The sequence below is a fragment of the Papilio machaon genome, chromosome 2 (genome assembly GCF_912999745.1).
Source record: "Papilio machaon chromosome 2, ilPapMach1.1, whole genome shotgun sequence".
Classification (NCBI taxonomy): domain Eukaryota; kingdom Metazoa; phylum Arthropoda; class Insecta; order Lepidoptera; family Papilionidae; genus Papilio; species Papilio machaon.
Window position 1 is genome coordinate 8,762,104 of NC_059987.1, and position 22,119 is coordinate 8,784,222.

The 22,119-nt window shown below is 34.7% G+C and overlaps 2 protein-coding genes across 5 annotated transcripts in view; both read left to right on the forward strand.

The window, feature by feature from the left end:
- The window catches only part of LOC106716899 (protein bunched, class 2/F/G isoform), a 137,408-nt gene extending 121,820 nt beyond the window's left edge, over positions 1-15,588 (forward strand). For both annotated transcript variants that reach the window (XM_014510548.2, XM_014510549.2), the window contains 2 exons: positions 551-602; positions 14,047-15,588. In XM_014510548.2, the coding sequence (XP_014366034.2) occupies positions 551-602; positions 14,047-14,259 (265 nt within the window). In that variant the 3' untranslated portion in view covers positions 14,260-15,588. The remainder of the gene's footprint in view (positions 1-550; positions 603-14,046) is intronic.
- Positions 15,589-17,002: 1,414 nt separating this feature from the next.
- LOC106716877 (conserved oligomeric Golgi complex subunit 3) lies at positions 17,003-22,116 on the forward strand. Of its 3 annotated transcripts, none has more exons than XM_045682008.1 (11): positions 17,003-17,222; positions 17,377-17,568; positions 17,870-17,996; positions 18,669-18,817; positions 19,229-19,485; positions 19,705-19,911; positions 19,988-20,127; positions 20,433-20,590; positions 20,676-21,320; positions 21,450-21,626; positions 21,793-22,116. In XM_045682008.1, the coding sequence occupies exons 1-11, from the start codon at positions 17,073-17,075 to the stop codon at positions 22,045-22,047; spliced, it is 2,457 nt and encodes an 818-aa protein (XP_045537964.1). In that variant the 5' UTR covers positions 17,003-17,072; the 3' UTR covers positions 22,048-22,116. The 3 variants fall into 3 exon arrangements, with proteins under 3 accessions (XP_045537964.1, XP_045537971.1, XP_014366007.2); XM_045682015.1 differs by having other exon boundaries at positions 21,453-21,626; XM_014510521.2 differs by having other exon boundaries at positions 17,380-17,568.
- Positions 22,117-22,119: the final 3 nt, after the last annotated feature.

The window sequence follows — 22,119 nt, forward strand, 5'->3', positions numbered from 1 at the left end:
TTTCGATCCGGACGCAGATATAACCTTGGTGCCCATAATGTTATTGACACATTTTGAAAAATAATTACGCATTTTCAAATAAAGTGCAAGCCTTAAAAAAATTGAAAACAATCTTTTGACATTTATACTTTTACAACATCGCTGCGATTCGTATACAGTTTTTTAAATCTACTAATTGCATCACTTTATTATGAAATAATGGTACTATGTATTTAATTGTTAAATAATTCATATAGATAATAGTTCAGATCAATAAATACATTTGTCAACTAACCTGTGTAAATGTATTTGCTAAGAAACATTCACAAGAGTCAATGCATATAATAAGACAAGTTATTTCTTACCTATTGTCAGTCACTATTTCATGAAATTTATATGTATTGATATATAAATTTATATAATTGAATATATTCAAAAATTTAGAAAGTCCTAAACGTAATGCGTTTAACTATTTTGGTGTGTGTAATTAGGTACACTTGCCGCAATTTAGAAAACAACATGTACAGTTAGACAGTTTATGTATCTCTAATAGTAATGTTATTGTTCACAGCGCGTCGGGCACCAGCGCCGTGGCGATCGACAACAAGATCGAGCAAGCTATGGTGAGTACCGCACTTTACTTCCATTGTTTACGATATCAACCAGTCACTGCCGACGGCTGAGGGTCAGCTAGCGGAACGGTCAAATTTGTATCGAGCCATACAAACTTTATAACAGCTCGCTAGTTCGACCGAGACGATGCGCAAAATGCAAACTTGGGTAAAGATTTGCATTTTGCGCCAACTCATGTGGCACGCCACCTAACCACGAGTCTCCATAAAGTTTGGAGCTTGTTATATTTTCGCGTGAGTGAACAAATCTGATCAACGCATTGCTGTACTTTCATATATAAAATGTTAATTATCGTTTCGTATTAAACAAACAACGACGAAAACTATAAACAAAATAGAATAACGTGGGAAATATCGGTTTCATTAATGTAAAGTTAATACAGTAATCGAGGCCCCACTACCGGGTGAAGACTCTTCGTACAAGGACGAAGTAGCGCGTTATAGAATATACGACCGCATTGCATGCTGTGTTTACGATACCCGGCTCACTTAAAATCCAACTGTGAAAACACACCCCTCGCATCACCTTCACACATTTGAATGCTAATTAATTATTACGCCAGACGATCATTTAAATTGTGACAGTTTAGAAATCATAGTATATCACAGTGAGGGCTAGTTAGACACTAATATTATTAAGTGTGATGAAAACAATGCGTAAAACTTTTTTATATGAATAGCTATTTAAAGCGTATCAACAACACAACAAAAAACGGTGTCGCAATAACATTGCGAAGGTTAATTATACAAAATATTAACTAAACCGGCGTTGTCTAATTAAACAATTCATTAGCACATTCTGGCGCCAGCGTTCCGTGTATTTGTTTATTTAGGCAAATGTACGATGTTAGAATAAATAAGAAATGTTTGTCATTAAATACGATTTGATAACGATAAAAGTCGCAAAGTGTCCTTTCCTTGGACATATACGACAAGTTTGTTTATTAATTGATTTGGTAAACATTAGTATCAATTATAGTCTGTACCAACTCTACTCTCTGTCTTTATCGACATTTGTGCTTGTGTTCGTATTTGATAGAGAGATTGAATGTAATTTCTAGACATATAGAGTATGATAACTTTAGAAAAGGGCGGCAAAACGAAGACGCACATGTTTTCCACGTCATTACTTTTTTGTGAGAACAAGAATCCAAGCTTTAAAAAAAAATTGTCTTATATAAATGCAAATTTTGCACAATATCGCCAATTAAGATTAAAGAAAATTTTTATTTTTTTTATTTTAAAGTCAACCATCCGAATCGATAGCTACGGTTATAATTATTGAAGGTCCACAACAAAGGAGATTTAAATGAATAAATATCACGTAATAGGCCTTAATACGTAACAGCTGTAATTCTTTACGCCTTATTTCTTACAATGACGAAATTAATTACACAATAAATGACGTCATATTGAGATGTTAATCCTCACGCTCTAATTAACCGCCTCCGATTTCTTATTCACATGAAATTACCCTTTTTACCACAAACACGTGTAACATTTTATTTTTTAATTTTTAATATGCCATGTGTATATCTTCTCTGATAATGCGAATATCTTCCTGATGGAGAAGAGTATTTGTTACAAAATATATGGGTAGTATTTAAATGAAAAAGGTATAATATGTGTAAATATATGTAAATACCTACAAAACCTTTAGGGTTTACCACGATAGATGTATACTCGTATATTGTTATATAGTTTCATGGCATTTATTATAAATTTCGTTATTATTTTAAATTGAAAAAGTTTTTCAAATATAACTGGTATTTTCTCTAACCTTGCTGGACATGCCCTCTAAGGGCAATGTTATTGATCTCTCAAAGTTTCTCATGAATATGCAAAACACTTTCAAAGTCATTAGGATCAGAGCGGGCTCTTAGAGATTCAAACAATTTAATACACTGATGCGTTAAATTACATTCTCTTATTATCATCATAGAGAAATCAAAAATATTAATTTATTTTAATAGCGCAGATCTTACTAATATTATAAATGCGAAAGTTTAGATGGATGGATGGATGATTGTTTGAAGGTATCTGGATAAAAATTGGCATTCATATAGAAGATAGTCAGGAAGAACACATAGACTACTAATTATGTTGTCTTTTTTCATTCCGCGCGTCGGAGTTGCGGGCGATAGCTAGTATATAATAAAATCGAGAACTTAAGATCTGTAAGAAATTTAGAAAAGTAAACAAAATTCAATTAAAATCAAAATTAACATGTTGGCGATAAAGGCTAAAGATGGAGTTTGTTTTTGAAATTATTTTACTAACAATTTAATGAAATTTCACATCAAAAAAAATTTTGAAGGTTTAAAAAAAATTTTGAAAAGAGAAAATTGTTAAATAAACTAATTACTAATTAGTCTATACCTGTACTATTACATCAGTTCCGCTTCACTATTTTTATATTCAACCTTTGCTAAGGATATTTGATACGACCTTTTCCGAACACTGAGGCTGAAAATAGGACCTTTGAGTACACGCTCCAATGTCAACGATAGCAGCCTGCTCACCTTAACGACTTTTTTATCGACCTGTATCTAAGTTTATTTATAACACAACACATTTAATAGAAACTTGATGGAATAGCTTTCATGACAACCTGTAAGGCAACACCACAATCACTAGATAAAAAAACAAAAAAAAACATTGACACTCGTCAATAAGATTAATCGATTCTTCTCTGTTACTTTTTTTAAAACAAAGCTTACGACGTAAAGTGCACTTGTCTACCGAAATCTAATAGCACTTGAGTTTACGAGGCAAAGAGTGTTGTTGTTCTAAATCAAATACCCGGTGCTCTACATTACATTATTAATAAATAAGGATGTCTAAACAAAACAAAATAGAGCATTGTAAGTTTGCGCAGCAGCTCTGTTTCAGCATATTCCGCGCTAACGTCAGTAGTCGCCGCCGGTTGTTATCATAACTACTTACTAATGGAGGAAATCGAGCGCGATAAAACGCTTAAAGGAAAACGTACAGCCGTCGAGAATTAATTACTTGCGCCGCTATTCGGGCTACTGTGTTACCGCGTCCATTACTATAGAAAGTACCATGGCCATTGAAAATGTCTAAATTAATTAATTTATAACTTATGGAATAAATTGATTCATGTAACTGTTTTCTTTCTAATTGTAATTTATTGCTTAGTACCAAAACTGTAATTACAGTTTACAATTTCTTAAAAATAAATAATTTTAATTTAAGTAAAATTGTCAGATTAGAATAGAGATATTATAGTTCAACACAAGCTTAAAGCGACTAATAACAGAAGACGTATTATTGCAAGTACAAACATACCTACTTAAGAAAGGCCTTAAAAAAAAGTAAAACAAAATATCAAATCTTTCTCGTCCATCTCTTGATATTTTCTTTAATTGTTTTGTTTATTGCGTGTTATTTCAGTAAAACATTTGGGTTAATTGTTTTTATCGTCATCGTATCGGTGTATCGTCAATCTAGCTTTTAATTAAACCTGGTTTCATTTGTAACTGGTTAAAGATATACTTTGTCCTATTTAACACTAGATGCATGCAATAAAAAGTGAATTAGTGAGAAATCACTGAATAGTCCCTATTACCACAACATACGGTATAAGGAAACGGTTGAGATGTCGCATTGCGGCAGCATGTCAGTCGGCGACCGGGTTCCGCGTGTGCCCAATGCAAGACATTCTCAGAAAAGCATAGAAAGACGCAATAAAAACAAACTCGTCACATTTGCTAGAAAGCAGCGCATCCGAACGCATATAGGTTACGAAACGAGGCCTCACAGACCTTCGTTCTGGTTATCTTGTTTTGTGTCACCAGTTTATCACTACAACATAGTGTAACTTCCTTATGTAAACATTGAATGTGTTTAAAACATCCTAATTCCGAGCTTAAACCGTCTGTAAATTATTACATTGCGAAGACAAAGAGAATGTCAATACGGATAAACCTTATCATAATCAAGGTCAAATTGTTTAATAGCTCTGCCTTCCTTTATATGGGGTCTGTACAATAGTTTTTAATTTTCTGAATTGAACTGCCATCCATAATTAATTCATTCGTGTTTCAAAAAACAAAAACTTTTGTTACAATAATTCATAAAATCCAACAAAATTTAAAATTTTCCGACCTTAAAAACATGTGTTTTCCGTGGTATATTCTTCATAATTTAAATGTATATAGTTACAAAAACAACAAGCATTAGACAAACTGCCTGAGTTATTTCAGCGATTAGCTTTTTTATCGCTATTTGATTAGATATACACACCTAAAGTGGTGGAAGTCATTAGCGAACGCCCACACGACACTAAACAAATAAGGATGATTTCCAAGTGTCGAGATAGCGCAAAATATTTGTTCTGGCATGTTAACTCTGAGCGTTGTTTGTTCAGTGAAACACTAAAAAAATCACGCATGCTATCAATGTCTAGAACAAAGATTCCCAACCCTCTTATACCACTTATAAATTTTTAGTGCTTTCTATGAACCTCCTGCTAATACATTTCGTCTTCAATCTATGAATCCTCAATTTGATACTGGCATCCTGCTCTCCCTAGGTCAGGTCTCCTGTGAACCCCAATCGGTCCAAGTACTTTGGAAACCACTGATCTAGAACTCATATGTAACCGTAGATATTTCTGTTCATTTTTTAACTAGTCGCATTTTGTAACAGTTTCGTTTGTAAACGACTTTACATGCATTCAACAGATCCGAATTGGTGTCCAGATAACCAAATTATTTCTCAATGCCGGTTCTCGGTACCTTTTAAGTCGATCGTTAAAACGTTGTTACTCTAAAAACTAAAAGTCAATTTGTTTCAAACGCTTGTGTGCAATTTCAATGTACCCATTTAAGTGCATACCAAATAACACAAAGTGTTCGCCCGTGTTTTTTGTTACTTTTACATGATCCATTATCGTCTTGAAACTGAACTGAAAATAGAGATTACTTTTCCACGAATAGATGTCAAGATTACAAATTACACTCAGTTTTTCGGACTCTCCTTATTATGCAATTCCTTAAAACGTAATCAGGTACACTTTATTTTATTCCTACATAAACTTAAAATATTTCGTCCGAACTTGTAGCATTATACAATTGTACATTATAAAAAACATAAACAACTGACAATTGAGACAAGAATAGCTGTGTAAAAAGACAGCGGTAAAATTCAAATAATTTTTCAAACGAGGCTAATGTTCAGTTATGAAAATACACGCAAATTTAAGTGGGACACCGCACGATGCCGAAATACTACGCACAAACATGTTCTCGTATCTCGTACGTGGTTAGGCTTTGAAGAGGATTACAAATTTATCATCAGGTACCGACGTGAAATTCAGCAGTTCAACGTATAATCTGCCTTATAAAATACTTTTTTTTAATTAGAACAATCTAGTCTCTATCTATCTATCGAGATTCGTTCAATGATCGTATAATAATCAAGCAAACAAATCGTAAAATCCGGAACAATTGCAGACGCTTTCTACAATGGTCAAGTTGTGTCGTTTTATTCCGCAAACTAAAATAGTGTGGCTTTAATTTGTATACTGTAACCTTTCACGATTAATCCAGTGACTCCGGTCCAACTTTTCACACCTGTTCCTTATCTTCACGAATTGATTTTCACGCAACGGTTGCGCAAAGCTGCAATCTCCGGAGAAGTGGCCGGCTCATCATTATAATAGTAATGTTACTACATAACACCGTTATAAGATCTTCGACACAGTTCAAATCATTAATGACTTCCCGTCTTATAAAATGCCCAGGAAACGGCTCCCGGTATACTAACGCTCTAATGTATTGTCCGAACATTAATTTGTTTTAAATAATATCCCTGTAGGCTGCAATATATTAATGCATTTTCTTGTTTGTTTATTGCTACAGGATAAAACATTTTAACGGAAGTAAACGTGTATATTTATGAAACATTGTCATCAACATTTATAGCTTTTGATTTAAAATATTAATAATATTAATATAAATAGTAATAAATGCTTTAAGACATTATTCTTTGATTTCCTTTAAGCAAGATATATTGCATTAATAGCTTATTGCTTAATTTCTTACTTGTTTTGTTTTCGTATTTATTGTGTTTGCATTATTGAGTTATCGTATAAATAACTGTAAAAATATTGTTTTTAGGTCTAATCGACTTGTAAATGTCCGAATTATCTATCTATAAAATATCCGATCATTGACCCGCGGAGCATGTTTGGTGCATTAAAAAAATGTATGCCATTTCGTCCGGTAATGTATTTTGTTTGTGATAAAGTAATGGAAATCAGACGTGGATGCGTGAATACTAATGCACAATGTACTTGTATATCCGATGCATTTGTACGTATTTGTAATTACACTCACGGTGCGTGGGAACAGCTCGCTTGCATAACGTGTCACTTACCATAATGCTCTATTGCGTTTGTAGGTCCCGAGATCACCGCACATATGTCACAATGCAACGGTAAAATGTTCCAAATACGGTCATTGGTTACATTTCTACAAAGAGCTTGAAACAGCTGACGAAGATAAAAAAATCTAGCAGTAGTAATTTTTTAAATTTATTTCGAGTATTTTACATATTAAAGCATTACAACGTATCACAAAGACAAATTTACTTTTTTATAAAATTATCCCATGTTGTTAGTACACGTGTGAACTGGTTTTCTCATCAATGGAGAAGTAGCACTGCGCCACTGAGCTTGTATGTTCCATTATAATTAGCTATTGCAGATGGCCTCAAGCGATTGACCCCAATCCGTCCCTATTCGCCCACTACATCTCGTCTAACGTTGTATTTTTATCCCTCCATGTTCCACAGCCACGCTCCTCTGCTTATTTGTTCTCCCGTTTTATACCGGCTTTGATGTTACCCCGACCGACTGCCACAACTCGGTTGGACAAACGGTCAATATTATGAGTGACCTCAAACAACACGCAAATAGAAATATTCCTTTACATCATACTGTTAAAATTACCAAATAATTGTGTAATCTTACTAATATTATAAATTCGAATGTTTGGATGGATGGATGGGTGTTGTTAAAACAATTTCTGGAAGAACACTTGGCTACTTATTTAATTTTATTTTATTTCCGCGCGGACGGACTCGTGAACGACAGCTAGTATATAATAAAATATTACCCTATTATTTGTAATAAAGTAAACTGCTAACAAAAGCAAACTAGTTAATTGACATAAACATGAAACTATGGAATAAATTGGAATAAATAAGTGCAAATTAATAACAATTAATTATCAATAAGATTGTCCTAAGTAATTTCTATTGCTTGCAAAATATCGTCAATTTAATGTTTATCTCTAGTACTAGATCTAATTATAGCCGTTTCAAGGAAACTCATGTATAAACTTCTTTTTATCATTAATTACTTGTACTTCATATTTAAATGTTTTATTGCATAAAATATTTGATTTCATTTTCTATTAAATTCTACATAATAAATATAGTTGAAGTAACTTTTATATTGGTTTAATGAATAATTACGGCGATTAGTAATTAGCGTTAGTAATTACTACTAGAATCAAGTCGTGTTTTAATGATCTAATATATTTTATCTCAGTAACAAGTGCTGAATTCTATCTATCGAATTATAAACTAGTTCAGTCACATGGCCAACATTACTAGTCCACCTTGAAACTAGCCGTTGACTGCAACGCACGCGCACGCCGACTCGATCTACGATATTGAATATCGCGTCCGCTACCAAAGTACTATCGTTCGTTTCGAAAGATCGCGCCTCCGAGGTGTTGCGTCACTTCGGTTATGTTTACCAGATATTCATCCAATCGTTGTTTAGAAGCGGCCGGCCACGCCGCTGACCCGCTTTCTGACATTTACGCGCGCCGTGAAGCGCCCTACAAAGTTCTTTGCTCTTTGATCATTAAAAACAACAGACTTTATGTAAAGTGTCATGTTTATTATCTGTTATATCTATCAGGTTGTTTGTTTTTTTTTTTTGCGTCCTTAGTAAGATACTTAAAAACTGGTTCTGAAGTAAGTGCGTAGTTGCAAATTTAATTTGTTCGACGGCTTAGCCTGTCGCAGTATGCTAATTCCCTCATTGTGCGCTTGATTTGCATGAGTCAGGCGTGACCCGGCAGGCCGCTTGGAATAGACGCGGAAGGAAAGCTGGCCCCGATGTGGCACTAGGAGGGACAGAGGACACGTGGTCTCCTGATTGTAGTGTTAATGGTTGTGTTTGCCTGCACAGATGAAATAGGGACGCCCGTGTGATGTTCGGGGACAATGGTCGCGTGCCGCATTAATATAGAAAGTATATACAAATAAAAAGGTCTTGGACATTAGCAAACATTGACACAACCTAAATAATTATATTGAATACAATCTCTGGATAATAATCTAGAATGTAAAGATTTAACAGTTGACATTTATTACGACTTGTTTGTTATATAATTTTTTTTATTTAACCTTGTACCTGTAGTGATTCTAATCTATAGATATACAAATGTTTATTGTATAACAATATAACGACGTGCAAGCAAGATGTTTATCATGTATTTGCTCGGCTAGAGCTATTTACCCATCGTCGATAATAAATTCAACGATGGAAAAATACTGAAACATGACGCTAATGTATTCGATATATCAAACATTTTTCTTTCATATCTTTCACGATAGGAATACAAAACTTCCTAATGTAAACAGATTTGCGATCAACAAACATTGATATGCAAAAAACAGTGTGACCTTCGGCTAAACGAAAATACATTTATTTGATATATGTAAATATATTATATACCTACATATTGTCTTGTTGTTGTCTAACGCCGATTGTAAGAACTCTATAAAAAACATGTAAGATCTGTTCCAAACCGTACCTTATAAACATACTACGATACTGGAATAAAATTATTCTATTGATTTAAACGCCATGCCTATAAATATTTATGAAACCGGTTCTAGTCTTTGTTTATAAGACTTGAAAACAATTGCTTTAGACCTCTTTATAATATTGACTGATTGGATTATTATTTTTTGATTTATTATTTTACCGGTAATAATATAATATTCAACATTATTTCCTGTATTGGCTTAAAACTTTATTGTCATATTTTCATTTATTTGGAAGAATATTTCGATTTTATACTATTCTATCTTTTTATCAAATTGATGAGATATTTGATAGTTTGTTTGAAATTGTTATTTATATTATTTTGCTATCACACAGGTCAATATAAATTTGCTGTCAAAACATAAACATTACAGACGTCGTAATTTTGATATCTCGCTAAGCCGTGTTATCTGCAACTGACCTTAGCTTTCCTTCGCACCGAAAGTGATTGCAATTTGCAATTACGTATGAAAACAACAGCGATCTATGTTTTGACAATTTGTTTTTGATTATGCTCTCTTAATCTCCACTTCTTATAATGTACAAAATTGTGCACAACATGTCTTATCGTAGGTTTCTGAGTCCAAAATCTCTGTATAAAACATATCGTCATCCTTGTCATTATCTTACACAAAGCAGAGATAACAATATGTTATAAACGAAGAGTATGGTCTTAAAAACCCACGGTTATTGGTCCTCAAAGTTCATCGGACGTCAATGAAGTTTGTGTCCGCAAGTTTTTTTGTTACTTTTACGCCCGGTAGTAGCGCTGCACAAATCTCATATAAATTTGTCAAATCGATTCATGCATGAGAATCTTTTTGAAGATTAACGTTATAAACTATTTTTTTTTAAATAAAGTCAAAAATTGTCTAGTTGTTTTTGTAAGATTAAATCTCAAACGTTGAGGTTTTCTAATAAAGTTATCAGCAGTTTTTCATTAAAATGAAAATCAGGGCTTCAATAATCTACTGTTGTCAATATCTTCATAATATAATTGCCTGATGTTTCTTTGTTCATTGTCAATTAAAGTGCTGTGCTAAAATACGGTAGCGGAATAACATTAAAACTGTGTCACGAGTATTAATAGATTTTATTACCAACTGCGTAAACATTGCTCATAATATAATAACAAAAATATTAACGAGTTCATGTAGTAACAGCTATGTTTAAATACATGAATTATTTTCATGCTAACTGAAGTATCCACTGCTGACACATTTGTTCGAAAACATATTGCTAATACTGTTTTTTTTTTTCGTATATAATGAAAGGCATGACAATATGTTAACGAGTGTATTAACAATAGAAGCCGACCGTTACATTTTCTTACATGTTGGTATTGCTATCACATTTATTGTTTTCATACAATAAAACTTTCTGATTGAAAAATTAAACCGACAAATTATTTAACTATCAAACCATTTCATATTTTAATGATGTTTACAACTTGCTAAGTTGTTTGTTTTCATTAAACAAATCTTTATCACCAGTGGTAGTACAAGACCTTAAAATTATAGGCCTATATTTTTGTTATAAACCACTAGCTGTGGCCTACGACTTCGTCCGCGCAGAAGTTGTATGTAATAAAAAGCTTATATGTTCTTCCAGAATATGTTCTGCATTTGTGCCAAATTTCATCAAGATCCATTGAGCCGTTACGGAGAATACTACCAATAAACATCTATCCATCCATCCATCTAATCTTTCACATTTATGATATTAGTAAGATTGTTATTGTAAGTACAAATACCTTTATATGAACATCAAAAAAATATTTTATTTGTTTGGTAAGAAAGAATAAGAATTATGTTAAACAACTATTTTTGGTATGCATAAGTGTAAACAACCGTAAATTTAAATACGCTGAATAATGTTAACGTGGGCTAGATTTATACATAGCCCCCTGCTAAGTATGTCAGTGATGAGATACAAACAAAACACATGAGGTTTAAGGTATCTATTTCAAACGTATTTGCTTCATATTTAAAAACCATGTCTTTCCGTCAAATAATATTTATCTTTATGTAATGTGATATCACTCGCAAGGAAACGATTACGTCCAATGTCATTAGTTCTCTAAAAATGTTACTATGCGGATATCTATGTGATTTTTATTTATATAGATACGAAGTAAATATATTTGCAATAATCTTGATCGTTGGATGAACTCCCAAGGTGAAGCATTGTCCTTTAAGATGACGAGATTTTGTTCTGATTCATTAGAAAGACTTTGTACAATTTAATTTTAAAGTTATATATGGCTTAATAAGATATATTTACCTCTTTTAATCAGAAAAGATATTTTAACTTATTGCTTATTTACATCTTTTCTATTGTTTAGTTTTTTGTCTAAATCAACAGCCGACGTCACGGTTCTATCTAATTTATATTCTTTTGCATTCATTATCAAAACTTGCAAACTTTAAAAGAATGAAAATGCAACTTGTTTAACGCCACTGTCATTAAACAGCTCGACTGGTTTTATCATGCGCCCTTGGGCTCATTATATCATCGCCTTCTATATTTGGTGTGCGGCTGCGAAAAAAAGTTCAGTGCACTCTCGATGGGGACAATGCACTGATTTCGATCACTTTCCTACCAAACGCAATGGTAGGCTTGCTTCTATTGAATCTGAGATATCGTCTGGAATCTTATCACATCTTAGTCGTATCAATTTCTTGTTTTCTTACCTTATCACAGTTACCTACTAGCATATAAACGTTTGTAAACTTGATAAAGGTTTTAATTTCAAACTTATCATTTCAAAAGTGTAATGTTTCATGATCTCTGTTTTCCTGTTTGTGCAAATATTTATTTTTTACCCAGCAGTTTACAAATGTTTATAATTTTAACCGTAAAGTAATTCCGAACGCTTTGTTATTTGCTGTAGTCTTTATCGATTTCTCATCGAGAGCATTGGCGTTGATATGTCGCGATTGGAGTAATTCAGTGCGTGCCAGTCAGATCTGGAATTGCTTTGATTGAAGGTCGTAGCTCCCACGCTCAAATAATCTCTTCAATCGTATTTTTACCATCCTCTAATTATAGCATTAAATATTTAGCTCAGACGATCTTAGTATCGCCGTCTCAATATTTATCATATCTAAATTAGTTTATTGGATCCAGTTATTCGTTATGTGCATATTTCCGCGATATCCATAAACAATGAGTATGTAATATATTATATACTATTATGTACGATATTAATAAACGCGTAATACATAATACCAGCATCAATGTTGTTAGGTTAATTGGTTATTAACAACAGTAACATAATTTATCTTTTTCTATATATGTAAGTTTAATCGCTATCCGCATTCTTGTCTATCATTATTTGCTAATCAGATTTCTATCTTTATAATTTACTATTTTCTGTAAGTGCGTGAATTTTATTGGTTTGTTAACATTTCCATTGGCTTTATCGCGTAATTGATTTCTCCTTTGTTTTGTTTATTTTTGTCGCCCGTGTCCTCTTTATTCAGAATGAAAATAGAATTTAATGAAGTTTAATTGTCGACAATGAATCGTCTTAGCAAACAAACACTTGTTCTGCCGCTCGTACGTTCTCGAAATTTGTTTGAATACACATTAAGATGTTCATAACCATCAATTCAAGTTGCAAGTTACATATGTCAAGAAATTATCTAAATTAGTGTGTAAAGCTAACATTCCGATTATTTATGTTAATATTTATTGTGCAAACAAAAGAACCACGATTTGTTTTTTCAATGTGTTACATGCATTAATAATTTTCTCTGATTTATATTCAGATAAATAATGCAAATACACGAGTTCTAAGTACATATTATTTTGTACACAGTATTGTGAATTCGAATATAATTAATGTAATAGTTGGTAGGATACATTCTTTTCGCAAATGTCGAGTGTGAAGAAAACGAGAGGTTTGTTATTGACGATATGTAGCGAAGTAGAGTTCAGGATGCACGGGCGAGCCGCGTGGCGCGCGGTGACGTGTGCGCCGCCATTTTAAATAGGCCGCGCGCGCGATCAGACCATCAGTCGGCCGCAGGACGCGCGCGCGCAATCTCTCGCTGCCATACCTCACTCGACGCGCTCGCCTCGCGCTCAGTCGTACTCGGTCCGTTGTCCGATACGCACACGTTCACATCTCGAAAATCAATTGCACCTCTGAAACATGATTGACGTCGTTCAGTCCAAAGATGGCTGCCTTTACGAAATCACAAGAAAGGGCGCGAAAGATACCTGTTACGTGGTCGTGCCTAATCCAGAAGTAGGTTTATCTTATTTAAGTGTAGTGTTAATTTTTTCGCGATATAGTCTTGCCTTATTTTTAAGTTCTCTTATTCTCACGTTTGAATTATTGCTATTGTTAAAAAAATTTTTACTATATTTAACTGTAATACGGGTTTATTTTTAGCATGTCAAGTATTATTTTGAACTTTAAGATCTGTTTACCGGCGATGCGTTTCAAAACCGGTTTGAATGTTCGGATCTGGCGTCGAAAACACGGACGTGGAGTATCGACTTATTTTTATAATTCGAACGGCGCTAACGGACAATTTTTTGTTATTTCAGGATCTGGTTAAGAGCCACTTGATGTTCGCGGTGCGCGAGGAAGTGGAAGTATTGAAAGAGCGCATCGCGGAACTGATGGAAAGGATCAACCAGCTCGAGGTGGAGAACACGTACCTGCGCGCGCATGCCAGCCAGGACACGCTGGCACAACTGCCGGCCGTCGGTACCAAGCCGCCGCCGCAGCCGCAGGGCCCGCAGCCGCCTGTCTCGTAGGCGCCGCACCCTCGCCCGGCCAGACCACGGCCGTGCTGTGTTATGTCGTAGGCTAGCTGCAGGGGGTCGAGAACGTCGCGCGCCCGCCGCGCACGTCGCGCCCTTTGCGCCCATCGCGCACTCCGCGCCCGTAGCGCCCGCCGCTAGCCCGAGCCGCGCGCTCGCTCACATTACCACGCTTGGACTCATAGAAATATATTTTCTGTTATTTAATCTTTAGGGTGCAGAACTTTGTGCTAACTGCCATGCTTTTGCTATGCAACTCGGCGACGAGCCTTTTTAGTGTGTCGATTTTTAACGTCTATATTTTTTATTCTGTTTAAAGTTAGATATCGCTATTCGCGTAATGTATTCCATTTAAGATATCTGTAAGGTCGTGTGTTAATAATGTAATGTAATGAAATAGTCGATTATAACTACGCATACTGAACAATGACTGTTATTTATTTACTATACATTTTTTGTAATAATTTTAAGTTATTTATCCGAGTTGTACCGTGCTAACAGTAAATTCGCAAGCGTTTGTTCCTCGTCAGCCTGATTACAATGATCTGTCGATAGTAGTCTGATTGTAAAGTGTGCACTTTGTGGGGTTTCATTTAGTTTGTAATTTTTACTGTAATGATGACAAATATTATAACCATTGGAGGCATCGGAGTTGCCTTTGATGTCCGTAGATTTATACGCTGAGAGACGTTAAGGTTAGAAGAACTAGTAGTCGCGAGAATCGCCTCTTGCGTTAGCTGGCTTAGTACACGCTGAAACAAAAAAAAAAAAAACAGTTTTAATTCCAGGCCGATGTATCGATGATAGAGAGAAGTTATAGCGTTTTAATGTATTTTTTTAATGATTAATAAATTGTTTGTATATAGTACAAGTTGTAATAGAATTGTGCGATGGAGGATGTAAATACGGGAGAACGCGATGATGACGAAGTGAGGAAGTGTTGTGACAGTTGGATTGCAGTTATCAGATGAAGAGATATATCTAGATGAAACTATAAGTATATTTGCTGTATTTTAACTCGCTTCATTGTTTATCGTTTAATAAATGAACAAAGTGTGCGGTGAGCGTATGTAGAGGAGCGCTGTCGCGTGCCGCAACAGTACTGCAACGCGGCCGCGTTCCTTTGCACTCGTCGTTAGGTTCTCGTGATTATTGTCAACTTGCAGTAATCAAATCCTAAAAGCATTACCCTAGTTACTAGATATGAATAATATTATATGTGATTCTGAAAATTGTAAATATAATTGTAAACAGAGAATGTCCATGTAGCTTATGTTGACCAGAAAGGTTCCTCATACCCAATAAATGCAAAACTATTAATAATGTGTTATTTTTATTAAACCTTATTCCTTATCCCTATACAAAAAACAAAGAAAAAATAATAATAATTTTCAAATAAAATTTTACAATAACTCAGTTCTTTTTGTTTTGTTTTTGTGTTCTTACAAGCAGTAAAATATTTGACTGAACAAACAATGATCATTGAATTAACACGAAGCAAGATTATTTTAAACAATAAGTTACACTTGAAGAAATGAAAAAGTCTTTAAGAGGGTTGGGTTGAGTACAAAAGCAAGATTATCTTTAAAAAATTGTAATGAAGGACCAACGATCTTTTAATAAAACTTCCATTTACAACCTGTTCTGGGAATCCAATGACGTTTGTTAAGACTCATCGCAAGAAGTAGCCACATTATTGACAATTTGTGATCTCGCATACTAAGAGTATCATTAACTATAACTAGAGAAATGTGCTGAAACTACCGACTTTGAAAGTAAGTGTATTACTTACTTTTAAAGTGTGAATTATGCTTATATTTTATGACCAAGTCTGAGCTGTTATAAACAACAACTGTTGAACTTAATTATTCTTGTACTATTATGTTACTTAATTAAAAACCTAGAACCTCCCCATTTAACATTTTTAATGCACCAAATTCGAAAACTTTGAAATAATCATAGCTAGTGTTGGTGCTGTTACAAATGCATGTTGCACATTATTTATACATTAGAGTTTCATTTACACAGTATGCACCATTCCATTCTAATATGATGGTTTTTAAATTGACCGCTTCGTGGAATCGCTTATAAAACGAAACGTGTGTTAATACAACCAACAAATGTATATTAAAACATGTTGCGCTAAACGTCAATGAACTAATCTAATGCTAAACTATTTTTAATGCAAGGATCATTTTTTTATTAGGGTATTTCTTAGCAACAATAATACTTATCAGAAGGCGATATATCTTGAAAATTTAATTGTGAACGAACTGAAAAAGATAAAAACTTTTTATAGAAATTGATTTTCTTACACAACCATTCAAAGTACTACAAAACAACGATATTATATTATTTGGTTACAGCGCCATCTAAGCACGTTAGTTTTTTATGTTTTTGCGGAAGATGTCACCGCTCGGTTTAATCACAAACGAAGCTAACCATGGATGTGGTACTGCTACTCCCTACCAGGTGGCGCTGGACAATTTGAATAAAACAGACTGGTCTTGTTGAAGATTTTTGTTGCTATTTTACTTTTAATATTCACTCCAAAGAGAAGGTATTTGAATATGAAATTACCAACAATATATTAAAAATTACCAACTATTAAATGAAATCGATTAGCAAAAATGAACTATCTCTTTTAGAGTTTACGTGTTGAATTGACGTTGACTTGATGGTTTTCGAACTCTGATAACATCAATTAAATGTCAACGTCAACGTCATTAGAGTTTGTCGTCAAATCAAATTGAAAATATTTGTAATATATTTCATTGGATTATCAAATTATTGTTTTCCATGAAAAAATGGATAATATGACTTTAAAAGAAATTCAAGCAAAGCTGCTACAATGGGAAACGTCTGAAAATCCCTTAGCGCCTTTAACTTCTAATCAAAGGGAAGCAATTCTTGACTTGGAATCGTTGCTACTTGGTATAATACCTGAATCTGAACAAGTCAGTATCTTCCTATTATTTTGCTATTTATTTTTAATAAACCCACCTTGAATCTTAAGTGTATAACCACAAGGTGTATTCTTTATCATTTCAACTTATTAAAATGATATAGTTTTTTCTTGTTTTTAAAATTAAACATGTAAATTTTTTATAGCAGGAGAAAGCAGAGGTTTGTAGTGAAAATGTTCCAGAAGATACAATGCCTGAGATAGATAATACATTTGAATTCTTAGATTGGTATGAACAATTAAATGAAACCGGAGTTAAAGCAGATGATGCTCCATTTGAAGCATATTATAAACAATTGGAGGACAGAAGAAATGAATGTGTCTCTTTAACTAATCAGGTAAAACCTGTACACTTGTCTATTATCAGTCCAATTTTAAAATTTCATGCATTATAAGAATGTAAAATTATTCTTTTGTATCATAGATTGTCTTATGTTATAAAAAAAAAAAAAACTGTCCACATTTGCAAACAAAGGACCAACTAGTACTAAGCTGAGATATTGATGAATGAATTTTATTAGATTTTTTAATACTTTGCATATTTGGTATTGGTAGCTATTCATGCAGTAGACAATGTTGTTGCAGATTCTATTACTATGAAAATACTACTACTTGTATTATATTTATTGATATTTACAGATAAAAGCCACAATGACAGATTTGAATAAATTGTCAGAGGAATATAACTCAGTGTCAAACAAAACAAATGCTCTTCACACCATGAGTGAACAATTGTTAGCTGATCAGACTAAGCTCTCTAATATTGGTGAGAATTATATAAAATACTAGCTGTCGCCCGCGACTCCGTCCACGCGCAGTTAAAAAAAAAAAACAAAATGAAAAATAGATGTTGGCCGATTCTCAGACCTACTGAATATGCTCACAAAATTTCATGAGAATCGGTCAAGCCGTTTCGGAGGAGTATGGCAACGAAAACTGTGACACGAGAATTTTATATATTAGATTAGTAGATAGACTTTTCTGTATGTAATTAATTCACCCTGTCTCAACCAGACATGGTTGAGCATTTTTAAAAACCTTTTTTTACTTAGTATTCTGATTGGAAAGTTCTATGTGTGGTGTGAGTACTTGATTGCATGAATAATTTCTTCTTTATGTAAACATATTCCACTACCACATTCAAGTAAATCCTGAAATCCCTGCTTCTCCCTCTATAATGGATCAACAAATCTGTCACTCGTAAACTGTATGTTACCCCTACAGAAACACAAACATATTGCCATCCCTGTTATTCTGTTTAATAAAACAGATATAACATTATGTTTATTAACAGGTGCTTTTAACGTAGACACTCTCAGTAAGAAGTTACTTTACTTAACTTTATACATTTATATAAAATCAAAAAACAGTTTTCTTTTTTATTATTTATTGCCTTCTTATTTTTATGTATTTATATTTGTTACTTTTCGATTTGCAGGAGATGATATTAAACAGAAGTTGCATTACTTTACGCAAGTGGAACATTTGTCCCAGAGACTGAACAGTCCGACAATGTCAGTCAACAGCGAGACATTCTTTAATGTTTTAGCTAAGATTGATGAATGCTTGGATTATATGAGAACACATGTAAGTCTTATACTTCATATCTAAAATAATAAAAATAAAATTATTTGCAACCAATTAACTTGAAACCTAATAAATGTATTTTAAAAACATTCATTGTTAGCATGTAAAAAATATTATGTTTGTTGTTATATAATGTTATAATTAAATATGCATTCATGTACCCCAAAATATGCCACTAGTATATGTTAAGAAAGCTAGCTGTCGCCCGCGACTTTGCGTCCGCGCGGAATGAAAAAAAGTTAATAAGTAGCCTATGTGTTCTTCCAGACTATGTGTTATATCTGTGCTAAATTTCATCAAGATCTGTTGAGACGTTCCGGAGATACCTTTAAATAAACACCCATCCATCTATCCATCTAAACATTCACATTTAAACATTAGTAAGCTTAATTTTGTTTTGTAAATTTTCAGAACAACTTCAAAGAAGCACATACATATTTTGTGAAATATAGACATCTTCAAAACCGTGGGATCTCGCTCATACGATCATATATCATACAAGTGCTCAACCAAGCGACTGAGCAAGTTCTAACTACTGATGAAGACTCAGCTGATCAGGAGACAATGGATACCGCATATGCAGTGTACTTTGGCAAATTTCAAGCCGTAGCTCCCAAGTTAAGGATGGTCATAAGTGAGATTGAAAAAAGAGCTGAAACTAATGAAGAGTAAGTATTTTTTATTACCCAATTATTATTAATTTTGTCGACTGTTGACATTGAATCCGTCTATAATCTTGAAAGTTATCGTATCAAGTCTAATGTTAGTGCATTTAATTAGTAGAAAAATTTAATTTAGTCGTTCAGCCTGAGCTGAATGGTTCAAATCTATGTGACCTGAATGTTTGAACCGGTTTAGAGTTAATTTACACATGTCTAATTATTAAGGTATGCAGCGTTGTTATCGGACGCACAACGCGAGTACTTTTCGCGACGCAGTAGCGGGGCGGGGTTCGCTGCGAGCGCGGCGCTGCGAGCTGCCGGACGCGAACATTGCGCCGCACTGCGAGCAGCCTGTTCGCTGCTCGCGCTCGCCTGTCGTGACGAGTGGGCTCTCTACTCCAACCTGTTCTCTCAACCATCACCCGCTTTGCAGTAAGACTAATACACATAATCACTTTCAATAGGGGTTGTGAAGCCGATGATGATGATGATGATATGTTGTGTGCAGTGAGTACTTGCAGTCGCTATGCACGGGGCTGTACGAGAGGCTGCGGCCGCAGATAATCCACATCAACCACCTGGAGACGCTCGCGGAGCTGTGCGTCATCCTGCGTATTGAAGTCATCGAGGAGCAGGTCAACAATGACCGTAAGATGATGCTTTTTTATCATCGTTATTCAAGTTTTCAGTCTATTATAACTTCGTAACTCATATTTTTTGATCTTCAAATGATCTTACCACATCAATAGCTTTACCGTTTCGAAGCTTTCTTTGACTCATTAAAACTTCTTTCATAAAATCCTCTTTTAACTCATGTAACTCATTTATAAAGAATTTTAACTTCAAAAATTCGTCAGATATATAAGATCTGCAACATTTTCGTTCGTATTTCAAGTATCACTTAAATGTATGTTACATCATACGTGGAGAATTGTAGTAGAGTTGTTGTGTAGCGGCGCTGGCGGCGCTGGGCGCGGCCGCGCGTGCGCTGCTGCAGGACGCGCAGGAGCGGCTCGTGTTCCGCGCGCACGTGCACCTGCGCCGCGACGTGCTGCTGTACCGCCCCGCGCCCGGAGACCTCGCGTACCCGGACAAGCTGGAGATGATGGAGGTGCACTCTACATTCATACCTCACACATGTTTACATTTCACACTTCAGAATAATCAAATAATTGAACTTTATGTTGTATTTTCAGCAAATCGCTCTCTCTATACAAGAGCAAAGCTTAAAACGTAGTGACTCTCGTAATTCGATGGTGTCAGACGTGTCGGCCACGTCGCAGGAGGTGGCCAATATTAACATCGAGGCCCAGAGGAGACCTCAGGCGTCGCCCGCGGACCTGCACGGCATGTGGTACCCGGGCGTCAGGCGGACCCTGGCGGCACTCTCCAGACTCTATAGATGTCTAGAGAAGAGAGTATTCCAGGGTCTAGCGCAGGAAGCCATATCCTTGTGCGTCCAAAGCGTCGACAACGCCGCAAAACAAATATCAGCCACGAAGACGAACATCGACGGAGAATTATTCCAAATAAAGCATTTGCTGATTCTAAGAGAGCAAATTGCACCGTTCCAAGTAGACTTTGTTATTAAAGAGACGACGTTGGACTTTAGCAATATGAAGAACGCGGCGTACGGTCTCATGCAGAAGCCGAGACAGATATTTTCGTTGAACAGCAACAATGCTCTGCTGGAGTTTTTACTGGAGGGTACGCCTATGGTCAAGGAACATCTTCTAGACTCAAGAAAGGAAGTGGACAGGCAGCTGAAGAATTGTTGCGAAATGTTTATAAAGCATGCTACAGAAATATTGGCAGGACCAATTGTGGACTTTATTGAGAAGGTAATTCTTGAAATCTCATATTTCACAATTTAAATTACTAACTCATGAAAATATGTTTTTCGAAGTTAAATAAAAATGAGGACATAATAATGGTTGTTTCCTAATCATACTCTTGGTTATTTTTTTAAGAAGGTGCAAACTCCTACCGCAGCGGAGACGAAAGAAAAAGTATTACCTGAAGAGATTGCGGTTGCGGTGAAAGAAGCGCAGAGGCGAATCAAAGCTCACCTCGCACCTTTACAACGCTCCATGCAACTATATTTGGCCAATAAAGAAACAGAGTTCATATTGTTTCGGCCTATTCGGGTATGTTTTTAAATATAATTTACAATGACTAAGTAACAAATGATATTGTTCATTATTTCTTGTCTATTCTATCTTTATCACTAATAATTATATCTGGCTAGTCTTAAGTCTCCTATTGTAAAAAAAGCTATAAAACTATTGTTAAATGTGTGCTTATTGTTTTCAGAATAATGTTGTTGGTTACTTCATCCAAGTTGAACAGTTCCTCACTAACTCCGGGTACACATATGAAGATACCCTCATTGTAGCTTGTCCCACTCCGGAACAAGTGTCCGTGTTTATATCTTCTGCCAGTCTTATAAGCTACAATGAACCAGTGCTGCCGTATGGCAAGAAGCGAAAAACAAGTACAGCTCGCAAGCCTAATGTTGCCAACATCGAAGAAAGCAATGTAGAAAGTGCTAGTAACCCAGTTCCATAAATCTATTGTTTATTGTGTAATATTAAGTTCATATGTTACTATTATTATGATTATAATTTATTTATAAAGAAA